Source organism: Mesocricetus auratus, unplaced genomic scaffold (genome assembly GCF_017639785.1).
Source record: "Mesocricetus auratus isolate SY011 unplaced genomic scaffold, BCM_Maur_2.0 Super-Scaffold_4256, whole genome shotgun sequence".
Lineage (NCBI taxonomy): Eukaryota > Metazoa > Chordata > Mammalia > Rodentia > Cricetidae > Mesocricetus > Mesocricetus auratus.
Genome location: NW_024429182.1, coordinates 109,896,604 through 109,924,085, shown reverse-complemented (window position 1 = coordinate 109,924,085; position 27,482 = coordinate 109,896,604). Strand labels below are relative to the sequence as shown.

The 27,482-nt window shown below is 38.9% G+C and overlaps 1 protein-coding gene and 1 pseudogene across 2 annotated transcripts in view; both read left to right on the top strand.

Moving 5' to 3' along the window:
- Positions 1-255: 255 nt before the first annotated feature.
- On the top strand, positions 256-1,002 carry LOC110343779 (annotated as a pseudogene).
- Positions 1,003-19,319: 18,317 nt separating this feature from the next.
- The window catches only part of Ctsc (cathepsin C), a 31,564-nt gene continuing 23,401 nt past the window's right edge, over positions 19,320-27,482 (top strand). The window contains exons 1-2 of one of the 2 annotated variants that reach the window (XM_013124690.3): positions 19,320-19,583; positions 21,701-21,852. In XM_013124690.3, the coding sequence (XP_012980144.1) occupies positions 19,412-19,583; positions 21,701-21,852 (324 nt within the window). In that variant the 5' untranslated portion in view covers positions 19,320-19,411. The remainder of the gene's footprint in view (positions 19,584-21,700; positions 21,853-27,482) is intronic. The other variant, XM_005085370.4, reaches the window with a different exon arrangement.

The following is a 27,482-nucleotide window of genomic DNA, read 5'->3' as shown; positions in this document are numbered from 1 at the left end:
TCCAATTAAACACTATTCCAAGTCTATATACTACAAGTTACAACACTTCTGTGTCATGCCCACCACCTGCAAGTATGCTGATGGAAATAGATAACTAAATGAAGGAAATAAATCACACAATTCAAGTGACAGTGGAAGAAGGGACTCTGTGAAGTAGTTATATACAAGAACAATTGAGTGTATGTGCTCTATTAAAATGAGGACTTTCTCAATATCTCACAGGCATTCATCATAAAAGTGAAATGAATTGTCAGATACCATCAATGATGAACTAGTGGAAATCTTGATATTGAGACCTCCCATTAAACTTCATTTTTGCCACATTGAAAATTTAATAAAGAAAAGTAGAATCATAGCGCTCGCTCCGCGCTGTCAGCTAGCACAGCTGTCCGCAACCGCCACCATGATCACCTACCGGGACCTCATCAGCCGTCACCAGCTCTTTTCCGACATCTACAAATCCGGGAAATCGCAGATGGCCTGTACATGGAGGTGGAGGGCAAGATGGTCAGTAGAACAGAAGGTAACATTGATGACTGGCTCACTGATGCGAATGCTTCCTCTGAAGGCCCAGAGGCCAAGGTACCAAAAGCACAGTAGTCACCGGTGTTGATATTGTCATGAACCACCACTTACAAGAAACCAGCTTCACAAAAGAGGCCTACAAAAATTACATCAAAGATTACGTGAAGTCACTCAAAGGCAAACTTGAAGAACAGAAACCTTTTATGACTGGGCCTGCAGAGCAAATTAAGCATATCCTTGGTAATTTCAATAACTACCAGTTTTTTTATTGGTGAGAACATGAATCCAGATGGCATGGTTGCTCTCCTGGACTACCATGAAGATGGTGTGACTCCTTTCATGATTTTCTTTAAAGACGCCCTAGACATGGAAAAATGTTAACAAATTGGATCTATTACCTGTCAGCATAGCAGGCTGCTGTTTACCATCTATAGAACACCAGGACTAAGGACAAATGGGACTGTTGTCATCTTTAGCTTTTATTTTGACCATAATTTATTTGGAGTGGAGACATTGTTTTTTTCTTGTCTTGTCTTTCTTTTTTTTTTAAGAAAGAACTTCTCACGTAGGTTGTCTGAAAATAAAGTGCATTTAAATTCACTTTTAAAAAAAGAAAAGTAGAATTTTAACATCTTTTCCTAATTTTGTCACTGTCCAACCTGCCTATATGGACTATCTCTTTCTTTCTCTCTCCTTCACCCTCTCTTTCCCATTCTCTCCATTTACCTCTCTACTCCCTGTGTTTAATAAAATCTGTCCCTTTAAAAGACTAGCATTACCTCCTCAATTCAAGTATCTGCCCCAATTACTGTTACATATTTAAGTTTCATTATTTATTGATGATACTTACTTACTGAATTGTTTTGATAATTTTTCCAAGACTACAGGTCAGCCAAAAGTACTCAGTGCAATTAATATGTTCATAGAATCAAAGCACTTGAGTTTTACTTTAAAGCATAGTTATAAAGGCCTTTCTATTCACAGAAAATGTGTCAGACCACTTCATTTGCTTATATTGACTACAGGCTATAAATGTAACTGCCACACAGTTCTTTTGAATAAAACAATTTGAATATTTTAGTCACTTATTTGTAGTCATTGTCCTCCTACACAAAGAGTAATTAATCATATAACGCAAGGTAGAGTTTCGACAGTATTATTGACATGGCTTTAGTGGAAACTCAGAGCTGGAGAAGTTGCTGCATCTAATTAATGATAGAAACATCTGTAGATTGACTAACACAGGTAGTGGGAGAGGGCATTCTGAGTCACTCTCTAGCCAGATTACAACTCTGATGCAACTGTGCTTTTCTTAGACTAACCATTGCTAAAACAACATCAGCAATCATTAGATAAAAGTAGTAAAAGTAATTTAAAATAAGAGTTGTGAAAAGATAACTCTCTTAAGTTCTTCAGACCATGTTCCCATGACAAAGAGCCTCTTAGAAACTAAAACCAGAGTCTCTACAAGTCAAAAGACACACTCGTTTGCTAACCTCCTCCTTTCTGGAAACGTTCCATGGAAATAAGGTTAATTTCTATTTCCTGAGGGAGATACACAGGTTTACCAGAAAGTCTGAAAGATCAGGCAGCCTCATCTGAGAGTTTCCTAGGTTTGAATCTATTTTTTGTTAGAGTGATGGATACTTTAGACAAATAAAATTACCAACAGAAAAGGCTGGCTTTGGTTCAAAGTTTTAGAGACCCCATTCTGTGATTGATCAGCCTTGTACAAGGCAGAATCCCATCACAGCACTGTGGTGGGAAATGACTGCAGGAACAACAAAGCTATTTAGATCCTGATCTGAAAAAGAGTTTAGCACTACATGTGAAATTAAGTCATGCTTTTCTTTTGGCTGCTATACGTGAAATCAAATGCAGATGAGCCTTTCATTAGCCCTTGCAATTATGCAACACATCTGTTGCCTACAACATGTAAGTGTTCCAAAGAAAACCAATAAAAACAGTCAATGTGCTAGTGTTACAATAGTTCTGTTTTATTCATCTTTACTCAGATTCTAAGAATCCAGAAAGTTTATATAACTAATGTCTATACCTTTCTCTAATGACAGGGAAGTGATAAGTTCATATCAGATTAACTTCAAAAGCATCATGACATGCTTCCATGTGATATAATGGTTTAAGGAAGCTTATCAGTTAGTTCCACTCAGTCCATGTCACAGAACCAACAAATAAGAGCCAGTTTCCATAGTGATGTCTATCAGGGTAGCTAAAACCATAGTGTCAGCTGACCTCAAGCTCTCTAATTGTTGAAACTGTCAACTGAATGTCTGTGTCCACTAAACTGGGAGTCTGCTTTGAGTTCAAGACTTTTGGCACCAGCTTTGGAATTGATCTTAGAGGCAGAAGTCCAAGTTGTCTCTTACTTGCATAGGTTTGAGGCTTGGTGGCAACACAAATTCATTCATTAAATTTCCTCTTTTATGCTTTTATCACAGCATTCTTTCTTTGGTGCAACACATTCCAAGATTTTTTTTCTTTCAAAACCCCCTTTAAAGCTTATCCTTACATTTTTATTGACTATTAATCATCTTTAGCCTTCTGCCTAATATGAACATTCATTCTTTAAATTATTATCTTATTTTATACACATGAGTATTTTCCCCACATGCATGTTAATGCACTTTTTGCATGTATAGTGCCCAAGGAGGCCTCCATGACCCCATACATACATGCATACATACTTACATAAACTGTTACATGCATACATACAGAGCAGCACTGAATGGAAACCACCTGAAATACTGCTGTCAGCTTGAAGTGTTGATGGGGGGCCTCTTCATTCACAGATGCAGCAGCCTTCCTGTATGGTTGAACTGATAAAAAACATTGCTGTAGGCAATTGATTTCCATAAGTACACTCCTGCCAATTGTGCCAGTAAGATATTCCAAAGGCAGGAAGTTCATGAGTTCAAGAAGACTACCACTGCAAAGGCAGTCTTTTTTTTATGTGAATGTTTTCAAATAAATTTTCCATTTTAAATTCTGTAGGTCTCAGTGCAAAGGGTCAAAGATCAGCTCAATTAATCCCAGCACTTGGGAGGCAGAGGCAGGAGGATCTCCATGAGTTCGAGGCCACGCTGGTCTACAGAGTGAGTTCCAGGACAGCCTCCAAAACAATAGAGAGAAACCCTATCTTGAAAAACCAAATAAATAAATAAATAAATAAATAAATAAATAAATAAAATCAGCTCTATTGTCCAACAGCAAACTGCATAGCATCTCTTTAACTGAATTAAGCCATTCTGTCCTCACAAACTTTAAATGTCCTGTTTGCAACTATCATTGAGTTTATACTCTTTTTCTCTCCAAGCTATACATATTCTGGGTCTTTCTGTTTCAGCTTTTGTTCTCCCACTGTAAATTTAGATAAAGGCAGTGAGCAATAGCTATGCTAGAAGACAGTGTCAGATTCCCTGGAACTGGAGTTAAAGGAGATTGTGAGTACCTCACGCTGGTGTAGCAAGTGCTCTTAACCACTGAGCTATCTCTCCTTCCCCACTGCTCTCATATTTAATTCAATTTCTCAGTTCTTATCTCATGGTTAACACACTTGTAAGTACTGTGTCCCCTGTATGGGTCAGAAATGTTGTGGGAACTCATCACAGATGTACAGTTAATTGAAAGTCTTTATTCAATCAGCCTGTGACCACACCCAAGTGTCCAGTGATCTAGGTGTGGTCTGGAAGGTCAAGAACATGAGATTTTAAAGGCAGAAACTATGTCCTGGCATCTGGCTCAGCAGGTACAGTAGTGCTTTGCTGAAGAGAGTAGTTTGAAGGAATAGTCGGAGGGGGTTCTGCATAAACACATAGTTTTAACAAAAGCAGAGATAAATTAGCTAGGACATCCTGATCTTTGTGTCCTAGAATAGAGCTGGGTAGTTTTCTGTGGGATTCTCTACTAAGGAGATCAGATTCTAATTAAATAGGGAATGACCTCAGCCAAAATATAAGATGGAGAAATCTCTATACTGTCTTGTCCTGTCACAAAGGTCTTCTACTAAAATCACAGAAATAAAAAATGGAAAGTAAATAGTGAAAATTATAAAATTAAAACATCTAATAATAAAAGCTTGTGTTCTGTGTAAACTCTCTCAATTTAATCTCATGTAGTCATTGTCAAAGACAATATGTAGGACTGGCAAACTAACAAACATTTGCCAGAATAAAGCTTAGGGAGACATCCCAGGGAAGATAACTATTTTAGAACACTTCTGAATAAGCAAATGCCATGTTTCTAAAAACATGAAATATATATGAGTACAGATAGAGGAAAAAGGACATCCATGACTGATTTATACTGCCCATCAGTTTTTCCTCTTAATTTTTACAATGTTGCAGTAATTTTTTCTTGGTCAACATATTAAAAGCCGTCTTCAACTAAAAAATAAAATAAAGCAATTTATGTAGCAACTAAATATATTAAAAATAATAAACTCTACAGTTGATTTGAAATTACACTGAAATATTTCAATCAGATTCTAACACTGTATTGACCAAAGAACAAACAAACAAACAAAAGTAGCAGGAAGACAACATAGTGACTGTAGTGCATTATTTTGAACAGAAAATATTGTAACATTTTTATAAATATGATCTTATAAACTGATAAATCAACTTGACCACAAAGAAAGTATTTCCAAAATTTAAAATGATACTGTGTAGGCCATATTCCAAAACAGTCTTGTTTAATAACAAGATGTTGCACTAAAAATAACTCCATAAAATAAGAAACAGAGTTTCTTAAATAACATATAAAAGAAGTTGGTAACCGAACAGATGCAATATATTTTTAAAATTACAAAAACTAGCACCTCACATTTTAACTAATGGATGTGTTTTTTTTAAATGCAGAAACTACTATGTCCTTATTACTAAGAGGTCTTATGAATAAGAAAAAATAACACTAAAACAAGCTAGATATGGTAAGAAGAAAAAAATCACTATGAATGAAAGGTAGCCTTAATTAAAAACCAGAAACTTAATTGGAGGTAGACGTATCCAAGAATTTTTTCTAAAATATTTAAAAATTAGTTATACTGAATGTTTCACTTAGTAAAAAAACAGAGAAGTAGAGTTTGGCAAAAAATGTGAAATTTTGAGCACATTGACTATTTTGGAAAAAAATAAAAGTAGAGAGATCTTAGAATTCACAAAGATGGAAATGTCTGGAAAGAATTATGAAAATATTGACGAATTTACCTTTCATTTGAACCTTAAAACAAAACAAAGTTAAATATTTCCCGTGAACTAAGGAATTTGATGTATTTAAATTTGGAAATTACATTTAGAAGGACGATGAGGATTTTTAAAGAGTGCCAGAAGCACTTGCTAGTCATAGTCTAAGTGAACTCCAATATCACACTACAAATGATGCAAGGCTAAAATTAAATAAGCACTTACCTGAAATCATTCAAAGAATTTTAAAAAATCTGAAATGTTTACATTTCCAACAACCAAGAGAAAGGAGTTTTTCACCAGGGAGTCTGGTGAGGATACTGGAAGCTTCTGACCCCACTGGCAACAATTCTTGCTGGGATCCATGTTGTTCTGTTCCTTGGGCTGACAGGATGACTCAGCATATAAAGCCCGAAGTTCTGAGGTTACTTCCTGTAAACCATGTGGTAGGAGAGATGAGACTCCTGCAAGTTGTCACCTGACCCCCACATCACACATAAAGAAATAAAAAAAAAGTACTTTTTAAGAATTGTTATTTTTTAAAAGAAATAAAAGTATTTTAAGGCATATACATATTCAAGAATTATTATGACAATGTTTGCAGTGGTGAAGAATGATAACGCTAAAATACCCAAATGTCCATTGATAAGGAACTTGTTAAATTGATTTATTATAGATATTTAGCACTGTGCAGCTGTATTCTACAAGTTAATTCAATTGTTTGAAGTAAAAATAATGGGGCAGAGGGACTGGAAGTAGAGGAGGGAGCAAGGGGAAACTGATTGAGGAGAAGTGTGTTGAGCATGTTACCGTTTAATGGGCATAACCCAAAATATTTGTGTGTGTGTGTTTATTATCAAAAGACTATTGCTTCCAGTATATAATCTATGGCAGAGTTACTCTAAATATTTCACATGACTGTTTATTCAAAACCTCAGGGTCTCTCACTGAACATAAAACTCACCCATTTGGCTAGGCCGACTGGCCAATGCACCCCTGGGACCTTCATGTCTGTGCCTATCCTGTGATATTGTAACAGCAGGAACCACTACTCCTGGCTTTCTGTGTGGGGAGAGGCGTGAGACAGAACTCAGGAATTCATGCTAACATGGCAAGCATTTTGCTGACTAAGCCACCTCCCTAGTCCTTTTGTCAGATTTCATAATCTTTAATGTAAGCACTAAAGTTCTATCTCTGTCTGTCTGTCTGTCTGTGATCTACTACCCATTCACTTTAAAGATGTGGAGGAGGGACACATAAATCTCTCCGCCATATCAATTATTATGCACATTAAATGTTTAAGTTCACCCTGTTGTTAATTAAGGAAGGTATCTGATTCTGAAAAGCAAAGAACTTTCTCAACCTGGAGAAAATGATAGTCTTGACCTTCACTCCTAGCACCTTAGATGATCTGCTGCCTTGGTTCTGATCTCTTCTTGGCAAGAAGCAGTTTTGTTGCTTCATAACTCCCTTTGTTGAATTTATCTTTTCCTCCTGGCATAGCCTATAACAGAAAAGGAAGTCAAAGCTTTGAAAATAAAATGATGACACATAGTTTAACCTTCCTGTTGCCTAATATGTGTTTTTAAGTTGTTTCTCACAGGTCAAGTATTTGTTAAGTATTTTGAGGTCAACTTTTACAACTTCTCTCTTATGCTGGATGCTGGATGAATGTGTCTGAAGTGAACAGTACAGTGTAAGAAACTCAGCACCCATTAATGCAAGTGCTCATCCAGGGAAAATCTGCTCCTGGTAAACCTGATTCTTTAGGCTGGAGAGTGAAGTGGGATATTTTAAGTCAACATTTAATAACACTTAGAGAAAATTTCTTATTGATGAGGCACCCAAGCCTCAGTTAGCTAAGTGTGTCTATTCCAGGAGAGCAGAAAGATTAATTAAACATGGCTTTAAGAACTATTTACAAATAAACAGAAGTAAGAAAGTTGGCCCGCAGTACTCTTTTAAGTACTGCCTTTTGGGAGGAGCCTCTGAGGAGGTAAAGTGTTTACAAGAAAGAATTTCCCTAGGGGTGCAAATGAGTGGTCATTAAGAAAATGCTGAACTATTTCAAGCAGAGAGGTGAGGAAGACTCAAAGGTAATAATGAGGAAAGGAATCTGGACAGCGTGACGATCAAATATTGCTAGGACAGTTAGCTATCAGAGGAGTAAAGAAAGAGTATGTGAGACCAGGTACACAGGGCTCATAGGATTTTGGCCAAAGTGGTAAAAATCTGACAGAGTGAGGTGTGTTAAACAGGTGTTAACTTGATAAAGGAAGAAATAAAAGCACAATGGTAAGGATTCCTGGAACACACTGATGACCAGATGAAGAAGGGGCAGGGAGAGATAGGAGACTGGAACATCAAGAGATTCACTTAGATCCTGTCTTATGCATCAGGCCAAAAAAAAATGTGAAAATAGAAAATAGTTACCATGGGTAGCAGCAAGAAGTGATGATGGGTTAAAAAAAAAAAAGAAGTGATGATGGTACATTGAACAAGGAACATTGGTAGATGCTAAGCCAAAGAGGGTATAGACATTAAGGTTATCAAGTTTGCTCAAGTGGGCTATTCCTATTCTGTGGCTCAAGGGAAAATTTTACTTTGGGTGGAATAAATGTTTCTCTAAATTGTTACTCCAGAAGCCTGGGCTGATGCAATGCAAGTAGCTAGTGAAGTGGGAATGGAATCACAGAGTAGAGATTAGCTGGGCAATTCACAGCTCATCTGCTTCCAGTCTGGACAGTTCACTTGCAAAACCTGTTTCTCTCCCTTTTGTATGTGATTGCATTCATCATCAGAGAAGTCTCGCTTTCTTAGCTGCATTCTAACATTCTAATTTAAAACCTTATGTCTTCTCTTGGTTCTTAGATTTACAGTTGCTATCAGGGAGCCCACAGAAAAATAACTTACCTTTCTAAACTGTCTCTTTATCTATCCATAGAAGTAGAAAAATCTGGGAGATTACCTTTGGGTTGACAGAAAGATGCCAGCAAGCTATGAAGAATAATTCTTTCTAATGTCATAAACTTGAGATTGCATCAAATTCTAGGAAGTTCTATTTTTTATTCATTATCTGAATAAAACTAGAGCACTCCCATACTTGATGTTAAAAATGAAAACCGAGACCCACGGCTAACGGGGAGCATGCTTTCAGCCTTCTTCCATTCACAGACCCATGCTGTGGCCATATAATCACTCTCTACTTATTCACCCCTGCTGTCTTGTGAGTAAGACCACACATTTTTGAGACAGCTGTCCCTGACAGGATGGCAGGTAGAAAATATCCTAGCTAAGATGTTATTAGAGTACATTATTCATGTATTTTAGGGGGTATACAAGAAATAAACACTGCTGCCAGCCACTCAAAAAACCTGGATTATGAGCCATACAACACATGCTATTTAGTAGAGACAGTGAGTGTCTATCTTTTCTGCTTTCTAAGATGAAGTCTGATTTGTAGCCCAAGATGGCTATGATCTCATGATCCTTTAGTCTCTGTCTCTCAAGGCTGTCACTCTAGATCTGTAAGACTGTGGTCAACATGCTGCATTCCATGTTCAATCCTTATTTTAGAGGACAAAACTTCTAATTACTAGAAATCAAGAACTGCTGCAACATAGTATACTAATCATGTGTTTTTACCATGTCTCTTCCGGATAGAAAAAGACCATTCAGAGTCACTGGTCTCTTCTGGATAGAAAAAGACCATTCAGAGTCACTGGCCTAAACGATCTGGGTTTTTATTTGTTTGTTTGTTTTTCGAGACAAGTTTTCTCTGTGTTGCTTTGGAGCCTGTCCTGGAACTCGCTCTGTAGACCAGGCTGTCCTCGAACTCACAGAGATCCACCTGCCTCTGCCTCACGAGTGCTGGGATTAAAGGCATGCGCCACTAATGCCCAGCTATGATCTGGGTTTTTATGAGTATACTCTGTGATGTTTGCCAGCCTCACTAAATGGCATGTGTCTTGGGGTGTATCTCTTCTGTGAAGAGACACACGGCTGGTTTTGAAAAAGAGTAAGTCACCTGTCATTTTCATTGTATTTTGTTATTTATAGGAAGATAGTACAATGGCTTTGAAAACTACACAGCTTTCCTCAGCTTTTGAGAGAATCTTACCATTAGGGGATCAAGGGGGCAGGTGGGAGCAGGTTTCTGGAAATTCCAAGGCCACAAAATCTTCCCTGAGCCCTACAGTAGCTTTCAGGTTCTTTCTTGTCTTGATAATTTGAAGGATGAAATTCATGAACCACAGATGATGGGGTTGAGAGAGAAATTGATTACAGATTCATATGCGGGGGCTTAAGAGGGAGATGGCAAAGTGTGTGGTCCCCAGGAAATAGAGTACCACTGAGCTACAAGTTTGGGGGCTTTTCAAAGACTTATGACAGAAACTGGGGTGAGGCATGGGGAAGGGGATGAGCAGGCCAGTCCAGTTGGCCCAAGCAGGTGTTCAGGTGCCCTTTCTAGGTTTCATCCAGTAGTCACGTAGTTGCATAGTTAAGTGCAGCCTCTAGGCAGCAGCGCTCATCTTGGAGATAATAAAGACACAGAAACTAGAACTCTTTTCTGGCCTCCAGCAAGCACATTCTAGAAGTTGCTGCTTAGGGGTGTCCCTGCCCTACATGTCCAGTTCTATCTCATGTTTTTGCCATTATCGTTAAATAGTTTTCTTCTTTTAAAAACACTTTTCAGGCATAGTAGAATAAGCTTTATCTTGGGGTCCTTATAACTTTCATGAAGCTGAGCATGGTGGCACTCGTTTGTTCCCAGAACTTGGGAAGCAGAGGCAGGTGTATCTCTATGAATAGAAGGCTAGCCTGGTTTACATAGTGAGTTTGAGTTCCAGGCAACGGAAGGGTACATAATGAGCTCTAATCACAAAAAAGGCAAGCAAAGGCACTCACAACTGTGAGAAGAGATTGAGAAATAATCCACAGTGCAATGAACCAACCAGGCAGCATTACAAAGATAGCTTTGAGTAATAATAGGTTCGAATCAGGTAACTGTTCCTTCTGCCTTCACTTCCTGCCTTCCTTTCTTTTATCCATGTTGTTGAGGAAATCAGCAGGGAGACATTGGCTGAGCTCTGTGATACAGCTTGATGTACAGAATTGATACACTCATACGGTGGAAAAGCATGAAGTCTAGTAGAAAAGCCAACTGTGTCATTAGAATGAACCACAGGAATGCAGCAGGATGAGGAGAGTTTTGGCCGCTGCCTAGCACATAGTAGAGAAATAAAGTAGTAACCAAGGCAGGATATTACAAGGCTCCCAATAAACTGCTATCCGTCTTTTCCCACTGAAGGTAATTTGGAACAAAAGTCTCCCCACCAACTGTAGCCACCCCACAGGCCACACTAAGCTCTTTTCCTTTCAAAAGCTCCTGCTATGTAGTATCTACAGCCAGATTTCAGGATCCACCTCAGCATCCTAACCAGGCCAGTCACTGACAGTACAGCTCCCATCCCAAGGGTCAGACATTTCTGCTCTTGAAACACTTCTCTGTGGGCCATTTTGGTACCCAAACTCCTTACTGGGCTAGCTATGATTACCTCAGATCTCTTTCTGAGGATTCTTTGCCCAAATTCTCTGTCCTTCTTTCTTCACCTACATTTTCTTGGTTCTGTCTATACATATTCCTTTGTCACATTTTATTGTATAGATATTAGTCTCAAGTAAGTCCTTACTAAGAATAAGTTTGAAATACATAATAGCTACCTTAGAGAATTATGCCATACCTATTAAATAGGATGGCATATGTTTATTGCTTTATTATTATTTATTAAATATATTGTCTTGATAATATGTAACAAACTAAATAAAAAGTTATTATCATCACCAGTGCCAGACGTTTATAATACCAAACCCATACACAGAGTTGATAGGTCCAATGTTCCCTCTGCCTTCAAGGCGTTTTATTTTGATGTGAATTCCTGTACAGTGCTTTTCATTTTCAAATTTATTCACAAGGCAGAGAATATGGAATCACAATGCCAAATATCATTATGTTATTCATTCTTTTTTGTAAGTAAGTGGAGAACTAATTATGTGACGGGAATTATTTAGGACACAGGATTTTGAGTCTAACAAACAGGGCAAAAGTTGTCTAACAAAAATGTATACAGTGGTAAAATTGATGAGATGGCTCACTGGGTAAAAGTGTTTGCCAGGAGCCTGAGTATATAAGTTTGAGCCTTGGGACACATGTGGTGGAAGAATGGAACCTACTCCAATTTCTGTGTACCTTCTCCTTACACAAAATGAATACATAAATGTAAAAAAAAGAGAGAAGAAAAATGGTTTCATATATATACATATATATCATATATATATAATGATAAATGTCTGATATCTGAAGATATTTGCTAGTGATTCACTTAGTCATTGCAAAACCAGATGCGGTAGAGATAGAGGATGTAGCTATGTACATATTATAGATTTTTTTAAAAGCTAAAAGGCAATAACGGATCTACAACAGCTATGTCACAGCCAGACTTCAAGCTTGAGTCTCAGCAAGTCCCTAAGAGGTGCCCTACGTCAAACTGAGCTCATATCCTCTAAAAGACTGCTTATTATACATTGTTAGAACTTATCTCAACATTGTCCATTTGGAACAATAAGGTAGGACACAGGGACTGGCGTTTATAGTAAATTTCAAGGAGATGCTGATATTTGCTGGCCATGGAACTACATTTTCAGAACCATGCTAGACAGTGCTACCTCTGAAAACCTTCCCAAGATTGTGGAAGCCCAGGGACAAAGGGTGCTTTGCTTTCAAACCCATTTTATCTCATGTCATTCAACATACACTGCACTTTGGGGCATGCAACACGCACCCATTTCTTGCTAATTCTTACTGACTAGCAAGTGATTTAACTCTCTAAATCTCTATTTCATAATATCAGGATGAATTCATTAATCCAAAAGCCCAACAATCTCTATTTATCATCAATTGCAGAAAGGCTGCTGGAAATTTCTTTCAAAATCAAATGTTCTACTTTGATCATTCCCATCAAAAAATCCCCAGAATCATTGTTTAGCTGCAACATATGGATTATTTAGTAAAAAATTCTAGTGTTTTAACAATGGCAAACTTTGCAGAAGTTTAGGAAGGTGATATTAGTATGTAATGGTGCCTTTAAAAAGGCTAGCTTACTATAAAGGCCCTGTAGCTTAATTTCACTCCTCAGTTCCCAAGAATGAACCCTACCAAAGTATGCCTTCAGACTCAGATGCATGGTGTTTTTAAGGTAGATTCTAGAGACAGAAGTGGTTTGTTCTTCAACTACTTTGCTTCCTCATACTGCTTGCATTCATTGGAGAAAGTCTGCAAGAATATATCTGTGACCTGTGAATTGGGGTAAAAAAAGAAGAAACCATTTTTGCATCTGTTGAGGATTGTTTTGTTACCGAATAAGTGGTCAGTTTTAGAAAGGTTCTGTGAGGCGCTGAAAAGAAAGCATATTCCTTTGTGTTTGGGCAAAATGCATGTTAAGTTCATTTGAGTCATGACATCTGTTAGTTCTCTTATTTCTCTTTTAAGTTTCTGTCTGGTAGATGTCCATTGGTGAGAGTGGGGTGTTGAAGTCTCCTACTATTAGTGTGTGGGGCGTGGTGAGTTAAGATTTAATGTTTCTTTTACAAATGTGGGTGCCCTTGTATTTGGGACATAGATGTTCAGAATTGCAACTCCATCTTGATGAATTTTTCCCATGATGAGTATGAAGTGTCTTTCTTCATCTCTTTTGGGGGATATTAATTTGAAGTTCATTTTGTTAGATATTAGAATAGCTACTCCTGCTTGTTTCTTAGGTCTATTTGATTGGAGGGTCTTTCCCCAGCCCTTTACTCTCAGGTAATGCCTGTCTTTGTGGTTGAGGTGTGTTTCTTGTATGCCCCTGAAGATGGATCTTGTTTTTGTGTCCATTCTATTATCCTGTGTCTTTTTATAGGTGAATTGAGTTCATTGATATTAAGAGATATTAATGACCAGTGATTGTTAATTCCTGTTATCTTTTGGTGGTAGTATTTGTGTGTTTCTCATCTTTGGGATTTGCTGGTGTGAAGTTATCTGTTGCCTGTGTTTCATGGATTCAGCTAACTTCCTTGGCTTGGATATTTCCTTCTAGTGCTTTCTGAAAGGCTGAATTTTTGGATAGGTATTGGTTAAATATGGTTTTGCCATGGAATACCTTGTTTTCTGCATGTATGGTGACTGAAAGCTTTGCTGGGTATAGCAGTCTGTGCTGGCCTCCATGATCTCTTAGTGTCTGTAGCACATATGTCCAGGACCTTCAGGCTTCCAGAGTTTACGTTGAGAGTTGGGTGTGATTCTGATAGGTCTGTCTTTAATTTGCTACTCGACCTTTTTCCTTTGCTGCTCTTAATATTATTTCTTTATTCTATATGCTTAGCATTTTGATTATTATATGACTAGGGGATTATTTTTGTTTTGGTTCAGTCTATAGCTTCTTGTACCTTCATAGGCATATCCTTCTTTAGGTTGGGAAAGCTTTCTTCTATGATTTTGTTGAATATTTTCTGTGTCTTTGAGCTGGAATAACCCCCTGTATCTTATCTGATCACCATTGTTTAAAGTTAGAATTCAACAACAGGACTAATTGCAGAAATCCTACAAACTTGTGGAAATTGAACAATGCTCAATTGAATTACCTCTGGCTCAATGAAAAAAATAAAGAAAGAAATTAAAGACTTCCTAGAATTCAATGAAAATAAATACACAACGTATTTAAACCTATGAGACACTATAAAAACAGTGTTAAGAGCAAAGTTCATAGCACTAAGTGCCTACATAAAGCAAATGGAGAAATCCCACACATGACTTAACGGGACACCTGAAATCTATAGAACAAAAAGAAGCAGATTACCCAGGAGGAGTAGATGACAGGATGTAATCAAATTGAGGGCTGAAATCAATAAGATAGTAACAAAGAGAACAATATAAAAAGAATCAATGAAACAGAGAGCGGGTTCTTCTAGAAATCAACAAGATAGACAAAGCTTTATCCAAACTAACCAAAAGGTAGAGCAAGAATATGCAAATTAATAAAATCAGAAATGAAAGGGGGCATAACAACAGACAATGAGGAAATCCAGAGAATCATTAGATCATACTTTGAAAACCTGTACTCTACAAAATTGGAAACTCTTAAAGAAACGGACAGTTTTCTGGGTAGGTACCACATACCGAAATTAAATCAAGACCAGATAAATAATTTAAATAGACCTATAAGACCTAAGTAAACAGAAGCAGTCATCAAAAGTATCACCACTCTCTCTAAAAACAAAACAAACAAACAAAACAAAACAAACAAACAAAAAAAAAAACAAGCCTGGGCCAGATGGTTTCAGCACAGAATTCTACCACAACTCCAAAGAAGAGCTAATATCTATATTCCTCAAATTATTCCACACAACAGAAACAAAAGGAACATTGCTAAACTATTTTTATGGGGCTACATTTACCTTGATACTCAAACCACACAAAGACTCAACAAAATAGAGAATTACAGACCAATATCCCCCATGAACATCGATGTAAAAATACACAATAAAATACTAGCAAACTGAATCCAAGAACACAGAAATATCATCCACCACGATCAAGTAGGTTTCATCCTAGAGATGTAGGGATGGCTTACCATTTGAAAATCTGTCAGTGTAATTCACCATATAAACAAACTGGAAAAAAAACCACATGATCATCTCATTAGATCCTGAAAAGGCCTTTGACAAAATCCAACCTCCCTTCATGATAAAGGTCTTGGAGACACCAGAGGTACAAGAAACATACTTAAACATAATAAAGGTAATATACAGCAAGTCAACAGTCAACACCAAACTAAATGGAGAGAAACTCAATGTGATTCCTCCAAAGTCAGTAACAAGACAAGGCTATCCACTCTCTCCGTATCTATTCAATATAGTGCTTGGAGTTCTAGCTAGAATGATAAGAGAACAAACAGTGATCAAGGGCTTACAATTTGGAAAGGAAATTTCACTATTTGTAGATGATATGATAGTTTACATAAGTGACCCCAAAAATCTACCAGGGAACTCCTACAGCTGATAAACACGATCAGTAATGTGTCAGGATACAAGACCAACTTTTAGAACAGTCAGGAGCCCTCCTGTATACAAATGATAAAAGGCTGAGAAAGAAACCAGAGAAATATCACCCTTTACAATAGCTACAAATAATATAAAATAACATGGGGTGATGCTAACCAAAGAAGTGAAAAACCTGTATGACAAGAATTTTAAATCTTTGAAGAAAGAAATTGAAGAGTATATCAGAAAATGGAAAGATCTCCCATGCTCTTGGATAGATAGAATCAACACAATATAAATGGGAAATCTTGTGGCAAGCAATCTACAGATTCAATGCAAACCCCATCATAATCCCAGCACAATTCTTCATAGACTTCCACAGAACAATACTCAAGTTTGTAAGGAAAAACAAAAACCAGAAGATTCAAAACAACCCTGTACAATAAAGGAAAGTCCAGAGGCCTCATCATCCCTGACTCCAAGCTCTACTATAGAACTATCATAAAGAAAACAGCTTGGTATTGGCACGAAAACAGACAGGTGGACCAATGGAATCATATCAAAGACCCTAATATTAATCCACTCACCTATGAAAACCTGATTTTTGACAAAGAAGCTAAAATGGAAAAAAGAAAGCATCTTCAACAAATGGTGCTGGCATAGTTAGATGCTGACATGTAGAAGGTTGCAGATAGATTCATATCAACTGCAATGCACAAAACTTAAGTCCAAATGGATCACAGACCTTAGCATAAATCCAACCACACTGAATGTCACAGAAGAGAAAGTTGAAAGTACCCTTGAATGCATGAACACAGAAGACCACTTCCTAAATATAACACCAGTAGCACAGATACTGAGAGCAACAATTAATAAATGGGACCTTCTGAAACTGAGAAATATCTGTAGGACAAAGATCACAATCAATAAAACAAAAAGACAGCCTACAGCATGGGAAAAAATCTTCAACAATCCCACATAGGACAGAGGACTGATCTCCAAATCAAAATGCTGAGATAGCTTATGCTGTAGAAGATTTGGAGTAAGGGGGATACTCCTCCATTGCTGGTGAGAGTGCAAACTTGTACAGTCAAGTTAGAAATCATCAATATGGCTGTTTCTCAGTAAATTGGTAATCAATCTACTTCAAGACCCAGCAATACTACTCTTAGGTATATACCCAAAGGATGCATACTCCTACCACAAAGACATTAGCTCAACTGTGTTCATAGCAGCATTATTCATAACAGCCAGAAACTGAAAACAACCTAGATGCCCATCAACTGAATAATATATAAAGAAAATGTGATACATTTACACAATGGAGTAGTACTCGGTGGTTAAAAAAATGACATCTTGAAATTTGCAGGCAAATGGATGGAACTGGGGAAAAACAAAACATCCTGAGTGAGGTAACCCAGACCCAGGAAGACAAACACTGTATGTACTCATTTATAAGTGAATTACTAGATGTAAAGGAAAGAAGAACCAGTCTATAATCCATGACCCCAGAGAAGCTAGGTAACAAGGAGAATCTTAAGAGAGACACATGGATCTCCCTGGGAAGTGGAAATAAACAAGATCTCCTGAGAAAATTGGGAGAGTGGAGGGGAGACAGGAGGACAGAAGAGGAGGAAGAGGGGAGAAGGGGAGGGGAAGAGGACAGGGGGCAGGGGAACATGAGGGAATGGGATGGTTGAGATGGGAGAAGGACAGAGAAGGAGAACAAGGAAAGAGATATCTTGATTGAGGGAGTCATTATGGGGCTATCAAGAAACCTGGCACTTGGAAAATTTCCAGGAATCCAAAAAGATGACCCCAGCTAAGACCCTAAACATTAGTGGAGGGGGTGCCTGAACTGGCCTTCCCCTCTAATCAGATTGATGACTACCTTAATTGTCATCATAGAACCTTCATGTAGCAACTGATGGAAGCAGATGCAGAGATCTGCAGCTAACCACTGGGCAGAACTCCCGGTGTCTAGTTGAAGAGAGGCAGGAGTGATAATAAGAGCAAAGGGGGCAAGACCATTTTGGGGATACTCACAGATACAGCTGACCTGAGCTAGTGGGAGCTCACTGACTCTGGACTGACAGCAGGGGAACCTGCATAGGAGCAAACTAGGCCCTGTCAATGTGACTGACAGTTGTGTGACTTGGGCAGTCTGTGGGGCCACTGGCAGTGGGACCAGGATTTATTCCTATGCTTGAATTGGCTTTTTTGAGTTCATTCTCTTTGGAGGATATCTTGCCCAGCCTAGATATGGGGAGGGCCTTGGTCCTGCTTCAAAGAAATGTGCCAGACTTTGTTGACTCCCCAGGGTAAGCCTTATCCTCTCTGTGGATTGGAGGGGGGAGGGTAGGGGAAAGGTGAAGAGAGGAGGAAGGGAAGGAGTGGGAACTGGATTGGTGTGTAAAATGAGAAAAGAATGTTCTAAAAAGAAAAAAAATGATTAACAACAACAACAAAAAGAACAAGCCTAATTGGGCAAAGAGGCATATCACTGTATCTTCAAGTTAGCTCAGAAGATACGTGAGCCTAGCCAACAACAGCCAGGCAACTCAGAACCGCTCTCACGAGTAGAGAAGGGGGCTTCCCTAAAGATTGCTACCTAACAATTGTAGGCAAGAAGATTGGTAGAGGGGCTAAGATTCCAAAGACCACTCTACCATCAGCTCAAGCTGGGCAAAGCCAGCCCGACACAGGAGCTCAGACGACTACTAGCTACTTCCTCTTTCTCCACCTCTTGCTTTTCATTCTGAAAACAGAAGGGCTTGAGCAATTTGGTCAGTTGAGAGTCACAAAACCATTTCCACCCCCTCACTCCATTCAACAAAATCCTAGATAGGGAAAAAACAAAACAAAACAAAACAAAACAAAACAAAACAAAACAAAAACCCTAATGCACCCAACCTGCAAATATGCACTACAAGTGAAATCATCTGTCAAATAGGCAGACCAGAAACCAAACAAAACCGAGAAGATAGAAAGGTAGAGTTCGGAAACAGAACAGAAGTTCTCAAACAACTCAAGTGGCTGGGGTTCACGAGTAACGTTTTTCCACAGGAGACAAAATTGCAAGCAACTGGACCAAAGGTTTAAAGAAGGAAAACAAGGGGAAGAGAATTACACTCGGTAGAAGAAGAAGTTAGCCTGTCGGTCAACCCTTTCTGGCCCGTGCTAGGTTCTATTTTAATCACTTGGTATTACAAAACTCAGTAATCTGGCCAGACTCCTCAGCTTCAGGGTCTGGCCAGAGGCGGTTAAGGACAGAGGCCCTCCTCCCTCCTAATGGTGCCCAACCCCACCCGGCCCTATCTCTAACTTTCTCAGGCCACCTTTCCTTCTACCCCACCCAGCTCTTCCCACCTCGTCCGGCCTCACCTAGCCACACCCTGCCCCGCCTCTCCTCCCCCTTCCTCGCAGCTGCACTGCTCCTCCCCCACCCCATAAGGTTCTCAGCGCCCTGTAACCCCGCCCCCCGGGTTTAGGGTTTCCGGGCTCTTGGGTATTTTAAGGCAAGAGCCACTAGGGTCGCCTGACTCCCATCGCGCGCCCTGCCCCAGTTCTCGCTTTCACTGCCGTCTGCTCCCCGGGCGCCATCAGCCATGGGTCTCTGGACCTACTTGGCACGCGCCGCCCTGTTGTTGGTGTTCCTGGGAGCCTGCACAGTGCGCTCCGACACACCTGCCAACTGCACCTACCCTGACCTGCTGGGCACCTGGGTCTTCCAGGTGGGCCCCAGACGCCCCCGAAGCGACCTTAACTGTTCGGTGCTGGGTAAGCCGCGTCCCGGGGATCCCTGAGTTCTCCTTTTCTGACCCTGAGTCCCTGCCTCGTGGGCGCTTGTAGGTGACTGGGGACTTAAGAACATGCGACCGGTCCCTTGGTGGATCAGAGCCAGAGCCAGAGCTAGGGCCGCCAAGGTGAAGTTGAGCTGCTGAGAACTTCACACTTACCTTCTTGATATTCTCACAGCTTGTATTTTCAAGAAAGCGTCCGTCCCACTGCTTTCCAATTGTTTTAGTTGCTTTGATTTCTTAGAAGAGAGTGGAGCAGTGCTTTCATGAGCTTCCACTTCAGTCTGGCACGCTCTTGTTTTTAAAAATCCTTTGAACTCAGACTGTAGAACGCAGCAAGTTGTTGTTAGGGTTTTGTTGTTGTTATTGCTGTTTGTTTGTTCTCTTTTGTTTGTTTTTTAGGGGGGTAGATGAGGTTGTGTCGGCGGCGCCCCCCCCCGCGTGTCTCACCCCCTCCCCGCACCGGGAGGTTGTGGAACAGGACCATTTCTCAGATAATTTCAAACTGGACCTCTGTCACCTGCTAATTTCCTGCACACACCCAAAAAAGGCTCATTTAATTAATTGCAGGCGACTAGGTTTTGGTCAATCCTGGCCTGTGTCTACCATTGTTTCTTTTCTAAATTTGAGCATTGAGATGAGACAGAAGGGAGAAAGGTTTTGCAATGACTTATCACAGGCAGTCTTCCATCTAGGGTGTTTGTTCTGAAAGAAGGAGAGACGAAAGTGTAGGATTCTGAGGATGGATATAGCTGATTGCTTTCTGGAAGTCCCTACCTATAAACCTCCCTCTGATTCTAACTCAACAATTGAAGGAGCACAAAGATCTGACCCCTGATCTTATGAAAATTAAACATTACTACCTATCAACTCAAATTAGTTTTATGTATTAGAAGCCTTTGGAAGGAGTCAGACTGCGTTGTTAATTTTTGCAGGTGTTGAGGAGAGAGTTACCTCATCTCTTTGAACAGATTACTTTCTGTCTTAATATGCTCAACGCATCTTTATGACTTGAACGCTGGTCCTTTTATAGTCTTTCCTCTTTAATCAGTACTTTTTGTCGTTCCCCCATTACTTTCTGTAATTTTGAATAGTGTCCTCCCCATTCTTTACTAGGTCAAAATTCTTCCACTGAGTTACACCACCTAGGCACACTTTATCATTTATTTATTTATTCATTTGCTTTTCAAGACAGGGTCTCTCTATGTAGTACTGGCTGTGGACCAGGCCTGCCTTTGGCCTCCCAGATGAGCACTGGGATTAAAAGTGGAGAGCACCACCACCGCCTGGCAATTTTTTTTGTGTATGTATGTGTGTGTTTGCATTGCTGTTTTGCCTGTATGTTTGTATAAGGGTGTCAGGTACCCTGGAAGTAGAATTACAGACTGTTGTGAACTGCCATGTGGGTGCTGGGAATTGAACCTGAGTCCTTCCTGGAAGAGCAGCCAGTACTCTTACCTACTAAGCCATCTCTCCAGCCTCCTCTGCATTCTTTACCAGGAAAATATTTTTTCTCTTTGTTTTTCTTAACCTTTCTTTCTTTTTTCTTTCCTTTTCCTTTTTTGGAGACAGCACCTTTTTATGTAGCCCTGGTTTGCACATAACTGCTGTGTAGACAAGACTGACTTTGAGCTTCCAGAGATCCACCTACCTCTAAATCTGGACTGCTGAGATTAACATACCCAGCTAGAAAAATATTTTAAATGTTTGGTTACATAGTGGTCTCTCTGCCTACTGTGCTACCTGACACCTCACTTCAGAAACCTCACTTCCTAGGCTTTTCCAGACCCCTCCATCACTATACTCAGAGAACAAAATTGAAACTTTGTAAGTCTTCTAGGCAGAGTCTCATCATGTATCCCTGTATTGCCTAGAACTCATTACATAGCTCAGGCTAGTCTCCGAGAAATCTGCCTGCCTCTGTATCCCCAGTGCTGTTTACAATTAAAGGCTTGTGCAGAGACCAATTGTTTCATGAGTCATATTACGAATCTCAGTTAGGCTGCAAGGTGGGAAAGTATCTAAATGTAGAAGTTATTGGGGTGACTGTGCTCCCCTGTGTATTCACTTAACTTTCATGCACTTTATTTTCTTTAGAACCAACAAAGGAAAAAGCAGTGGTTACAGTACACCTTAAGAAGTTGGATACAGCTTATGATGAATTTGGCAATTCTGGACATTTCACCCTCATTTACAACCAAGGCTTCGAGATTGTGTTGAATGACTACAAGTGGTTTGCCTTTTTCAAGGTTAGTTTATGTTTCCAATCATTTCTTACCTAAAATTTCTCCTGATTAGGGACTCCCTGGAGTGTTCCTTTTTAGACTAAGAACATAACTAGATTAGATTCTGTTTACCTAAGACAAGTTGGACATTGTAGAATTGACATTTAAAAATTAAAATTTCAGTTACTTTGTACATTTGAAACTGTAGTCTTTTGTGTTTAAATATATTTTGTATGTATATAAAATATACATGTGTAAGTATGAAAAGAGTTTTATTTCTTTTATTATTATACTTTTCCTTTTAAATGTTCCCTTAGTCACTGATTTTGTGATGACTCTCTATAAGGATAAGATGATAAGTTTCATTTTCTGGAGTTCATGCTATCTTTCTGATCATGGCCTGTGGGCTGTGAGAGAATGGCCTCAAGGACTCATTGGAGTGTTAAAATGTATTACATAGGGCAATGTGAATAATTTATCTGGCTAAAGAGAGCAATAAGATGCATAAAAGTCATTATGCTCTCTGGGCTGAGTAAAGAAACAGGCTATCCTACACAGTTAGAATTTTACTTATCTGACTAGGAAGAACCTTTGTCTGCTTCCACATTCAAACACACTGCTTCCAGGTCCAAGCACTCTCTGGGTTAAAATGGATGGGACTGTCTGGCTTCTATGGCTCCCATGTGTTCCTAAGGAAGAGTTGAAGCTTTTCCTATAGGCCTAATAGTAAACAATTCAAGTCCGTTGAAACTAAAGCAGCTGTTTCTCATTATGCATGGAATACAAATGTATTCATGGATGGTCTTTGCAGCCGCTGGAGCATCTGGTAAGAATATACCATTTATAGAGACTTCTGGGAAACTGGGGAATGCATCTGTTAAAAGTGACAACAGACAGCATAGGAATAGAGGCCTGACCTCTAAGTTTGATTTCTCTTGTGACATGATTTATCATTGGGATATAGTATTCTGAACCAAACATATTTCTTAGGATAACAACTTCCAGAAATACTTTAGTTACAGACTCCTTTTTAATATAAAAATAAATAAAAAATAAAAGGAAGAGATCCAAAAGAATGCTTAATTTCTATCCTGTAACTAGTAAGAATCAGTCTGGGAGTTGTTAGTTAGGAACCCATTTGATTAGTTCAAGCTCATGTGTGACTAGTTGCTAACTATTTTAAATAACAACTCCAAGCACTGTACTAAAATTCATCCTAACAGTAACTGAATCTCATGTTTTAGTTATATGGTGGGTATATTCAATCTGGGCTTAGGTCTCAGGGTGAATTTGAATGGGCCTAGGGTTTTTGTTTGTTTGTTTGTTTGTTTGTTTTGAAATACATCATTTCCCCCTTCTCTTTTCTCCCTCCAAACCCTCTTATATACTTCCTTTCTCTTTTTCAAATTCATGACCTCTATTTACAGACATATATACATGCATGTATGTATGTATGCATGTATGTATACACACCACACACACACACACACACACATTCCTAAGTACATAAGTATAACTTTTCCAGTCTGTCTGACATCATTTGGTGTGCTCTTCCCTGAGGAAGACTTTCTCGCCTTCTCAGAACTCTTCCTTGTCTATCGTTCTTTGTGTGGGGTTGAATGTTAATAGACTTTCCCTAGGCTACTTTAACATCTTCATTGTTATTGTCCTTCTTTGGCTCATGTTCAGGGCCTGGGGTTTTTAGACCTCTTGTGCAGCCACATTCCTTTCAAAGTTCTTTGCCTTCAGATCAAATTTGCCTACAGATTTGACAAACAAATGAACATAAAAGATACTTTGCTTTCATTATGAACCCTGAGAAGTGTCATAATTTACTGTCATTGTGGTTTTCTTCTTCCTCTATCTCTTATTGACACATAAGAAATACTCAGTTTTGTTTGCTCACAAATGAAGAATGAATGCAGTGGATGAACTTGAACTCAGTTTGGAAATAACAAATTATTAAGAAGTTGGGAATGGGATATAAATAGAGGAATACATTATTTATCCACTTGTCTTAGAAAACTAACCATTTATTGGTCCTGCAAAATACTGGTGGGACAACTAGTAAAATCACCGTTTAATTAGGAGAGGCATAATTATCAGAAATAGGCTAGGGTAATTTCTCACAGTATTTATCCTCAGCTGAATAACGAACTGGAGCACACTGTACTTTTTTTTTTTTTCAAATCAGTACAGATAGGTTAAGTATTCTGCCAGAACATGAAAGTATTAATCACAATAGTTCAAAAGAAGTAATTTTAAAGTCAAATAAAAGTAAATGTGTTGTTAAGCTTAGAGGGAGGAGTCAATGTACACATAAGTGACAATTCAGTGATTAGCAGGTTCTCACATACCTCTCTGTATGGTACTAAACAGATGCTTCTTCTCTTGTTAAGTAAGAAGATGGGACAGGTGGTGGACACATGCCTTTTAATCCCAGCACTAGGGAGACAAAGGCAAGTGGATATCTGAGTTCGAGGCTAGCCTGGTTTGCAGAGTAAGTTTCAGGACAGGCTCCAAAGCTACAAAGAAACCCTGTCTGGGAAAAAAAAACAAGTAGGAAGATGGTTCTTACCCTACTAATTTTTTTAAAGTTAGAAACAAGCTTGTTTCACATGTCAATCCCATCTCCCTCTCCCTCCCCTCCTCCCCTGACCTCCCCACCAGGCCCCCCAATCCCCCACCCAATCCCTACTGATTTTTTTTTTATATATGTGGATTTAAAGTGGCCATTTTCCAGAACTGTCAGTAAGGCCATATTGTCTTTCCCTATGGAATAACCAAGCACTGAGGTTAATTAGGTCTGGTGATGAAGATAATACTTTCAACAAGCAGTTAATAAAGTATATACGATTCTCTAAAACATGGTTTAATGTATTCCAGTAGTTCCAGATGAACATAGTTTGCAAAGTTTGTTGCATGGACCTGGTGACCTGAGTTAGAGCCTGGAAGCCACGTAAAGGCAGATAGAGATCCAGAAAGTTGTCTCTGACCTCCACACAGGTAGCATGACGGAATACATCCCTGTCTACTTATACAATAGTAATAAATAATTAAAATGTAAAGCATTTTAATAGTGAACACAGCAGCAATACTGGGGGAAAGTGTTTAAAATTGCAAGAAAAACTAAAAAACTAAAAAAAGTAGAGTTACTATATATATAAGGAGAGACAAGTACTTTGGGTAACTTTGTTAACCCAAAGCTAGTTGGATTTTACCATCAACATTAGGGAATTTTCTAGAGTGCTGCAAAAGCATACTTCGAGAAATGTTTGACTCAACAAAAATAAAACATGTTCACTGAATAAAACACACAGATGTTTTTTTTTCTACTAGCATAGGAAATATCTTGTGAACTACATTTAAAATTTGATCTTTCATTTGTTTTATCTTTTTGAAAGAAGGTCTTGAATTGTCATCCAGGCTAACCTTGAATTTAAAATTTAAAAGCAGTCTCCTAAGTGTGGCCAATAGGCCTGGCTTAAAATGGATAAACAGCATTACATGTACGTAACCCAACTATTACATGAATATCTAATAAACTTTTACTGCACGTGCTTGCCATTTGCAGTGCTGTCCATTATTATTCTACAAAGCAGTTGGATTGCCAGATCTTTCCATTAACACACCTAAGACCATATAATGTGCTTCCCATTACATTCGTGAAATGTACTTTTCTCAGATCTCTGACTGTTGTCCTGCCAGAATTTATTGAGTAGGTGGTGCATGCGTGCAGGGTGTTCATCCATTATCCTTTTGTATCCTACAGTACAGCAGCAGACATGACCTCCCCTTCATTCTCTGAATTTAGTCTTGGCCTTGGCTTGGGGTGACTAATGCCTGTCTCTTGGCTGGCACCTTGCATTGTTCACATCTTATTCAGGTATTAGCTGAAAGATTAACATTTCTGATGACATGAAGATCCCTAAGCAATAAAAAAAAACTGGAGACAAAACATTTTAATGACTTAAAATGTGAAATGTGGTAGGTAGAAATAGGACTAGTCTCTCTGTGGTTGTAGATATGCGTTCAAGTTGCATAGTTCAAGTTCAACAGAAAACACCGGCTATATGGGATTTTTTTTTTTACTTTCCAAGACAAGATTTCTCTGTGTAACAGTCCTGACTGTCCTGTAAATTTCTTTGTAGACCAGGCTGACCTCTAACTCACAGAGATCCACCTGCCTCTGCCTACCAAGTTCTAGGATTAAAGGCCTGTGCCACCATTGCCCAGCAAAAGGAGAGTACCAGAATCTTAGCTGGGAGTTTTGGTTTGTATTAAGACCATCTTACAGTTTACCTCTGGCTATCCTGGAACTCACTACGTAGATCAGGTTGACCTTGAACTCACAGGTACCTGCTTGCTTCTGCCTCTGAAATGCTGGGATTAAAGGCGTGAGTCACCATGCCCAGCAACTATATGTTTTTAAAGGATATTTTTTTCCTATTTCTTCTAGGCAGTTTATGACTTGAACTCCTGCCCAGGCAGGGACCTAAGGCCTTTAAAACCTCCTGTAAAACCAAACAGAATAATTAGGCTTGTGACAAAATGGAAACTTCTTAGAAGTATCCTTTGAAAACGTAAGGCTGTGTAGAACAAATGAAGATCATCTCTGCAGGCATGCTCTACACTGGTGGATTATAATGGCAGTTATCATTGGGCTCTCCTTGTCCCTGTGACACATTTACACCTCTGTGAGGTATCTACATAATAAAAAAGCAGCTGGCCTCCTATAAAAAAAAAAAAAAAACCAAAGAAACAAAACCAGGCAGAATATAAACAGCTGTGATTATGTCTGACTTTATGGCATCCGTGAAGGCTACTTTTCCTTTTCTTGTGTTTTGATGTGCTTTCATCAGTTTTTATGACAAGCTATATAAAGCTGCACTGAATGACATCCCAGCCAAATTGTCCAGAGGGCATGTAAACAAACTGTGCCCCAAAGTATGTCTTCAAGGAGAACAAGTTCCTGACCCTTCCCTTTTTCTCATTTTATCTCCTCTGAGGTAGCAGAGATGAAGGGTAGAAAAGAACCTCATATTGTTATGAAGATAGTTATTCAAGGAGTGAGAAAAATAGATGGGAAAACATTTGTTATGGCTAATTATATTTGTTATATTTCTTTATTTTGTGGAGGTTATGGGTAGTGGTGAGGGTTGAGGGGAAATTGTATGCCACAGCTCCTATGTAGTCAAAAGGCAACCTATGAATGGAACCTGTGATTCTTTCTGTCCACAATGGGGATTCTGGGGATTGAACCCAGGTCTATAGGTTTGGCAGCAATCACTGTTGCTTACTGAGCCATCTCACTGGACCCTTGGTATGGCTTTGCTTTTTTTTTTTTTTTTTTTTTGGTAGTCAAGCTAAACTTTGCAATTATCGAGCACTTTGTCCTCTAGTTTTAATTGATTTATAGAATAAATAATAATAATAATAATAATAATAATAATAATAAAAGGGAGACCACCACCACTAAGTTCATAATGCAAGCTTTTACTTACAACCAGGCCAACATACTGAGAAGCCCATGTCAGGTTTTTAATTCCACAGATCATGTGCCAGCAATTTGCAAGTTTCAAACTATTCTCCCCAACCAGAAATATCAGTTGTGTTTCCACAATAAAAGATTTGAGAACCATCTACTAATTGTT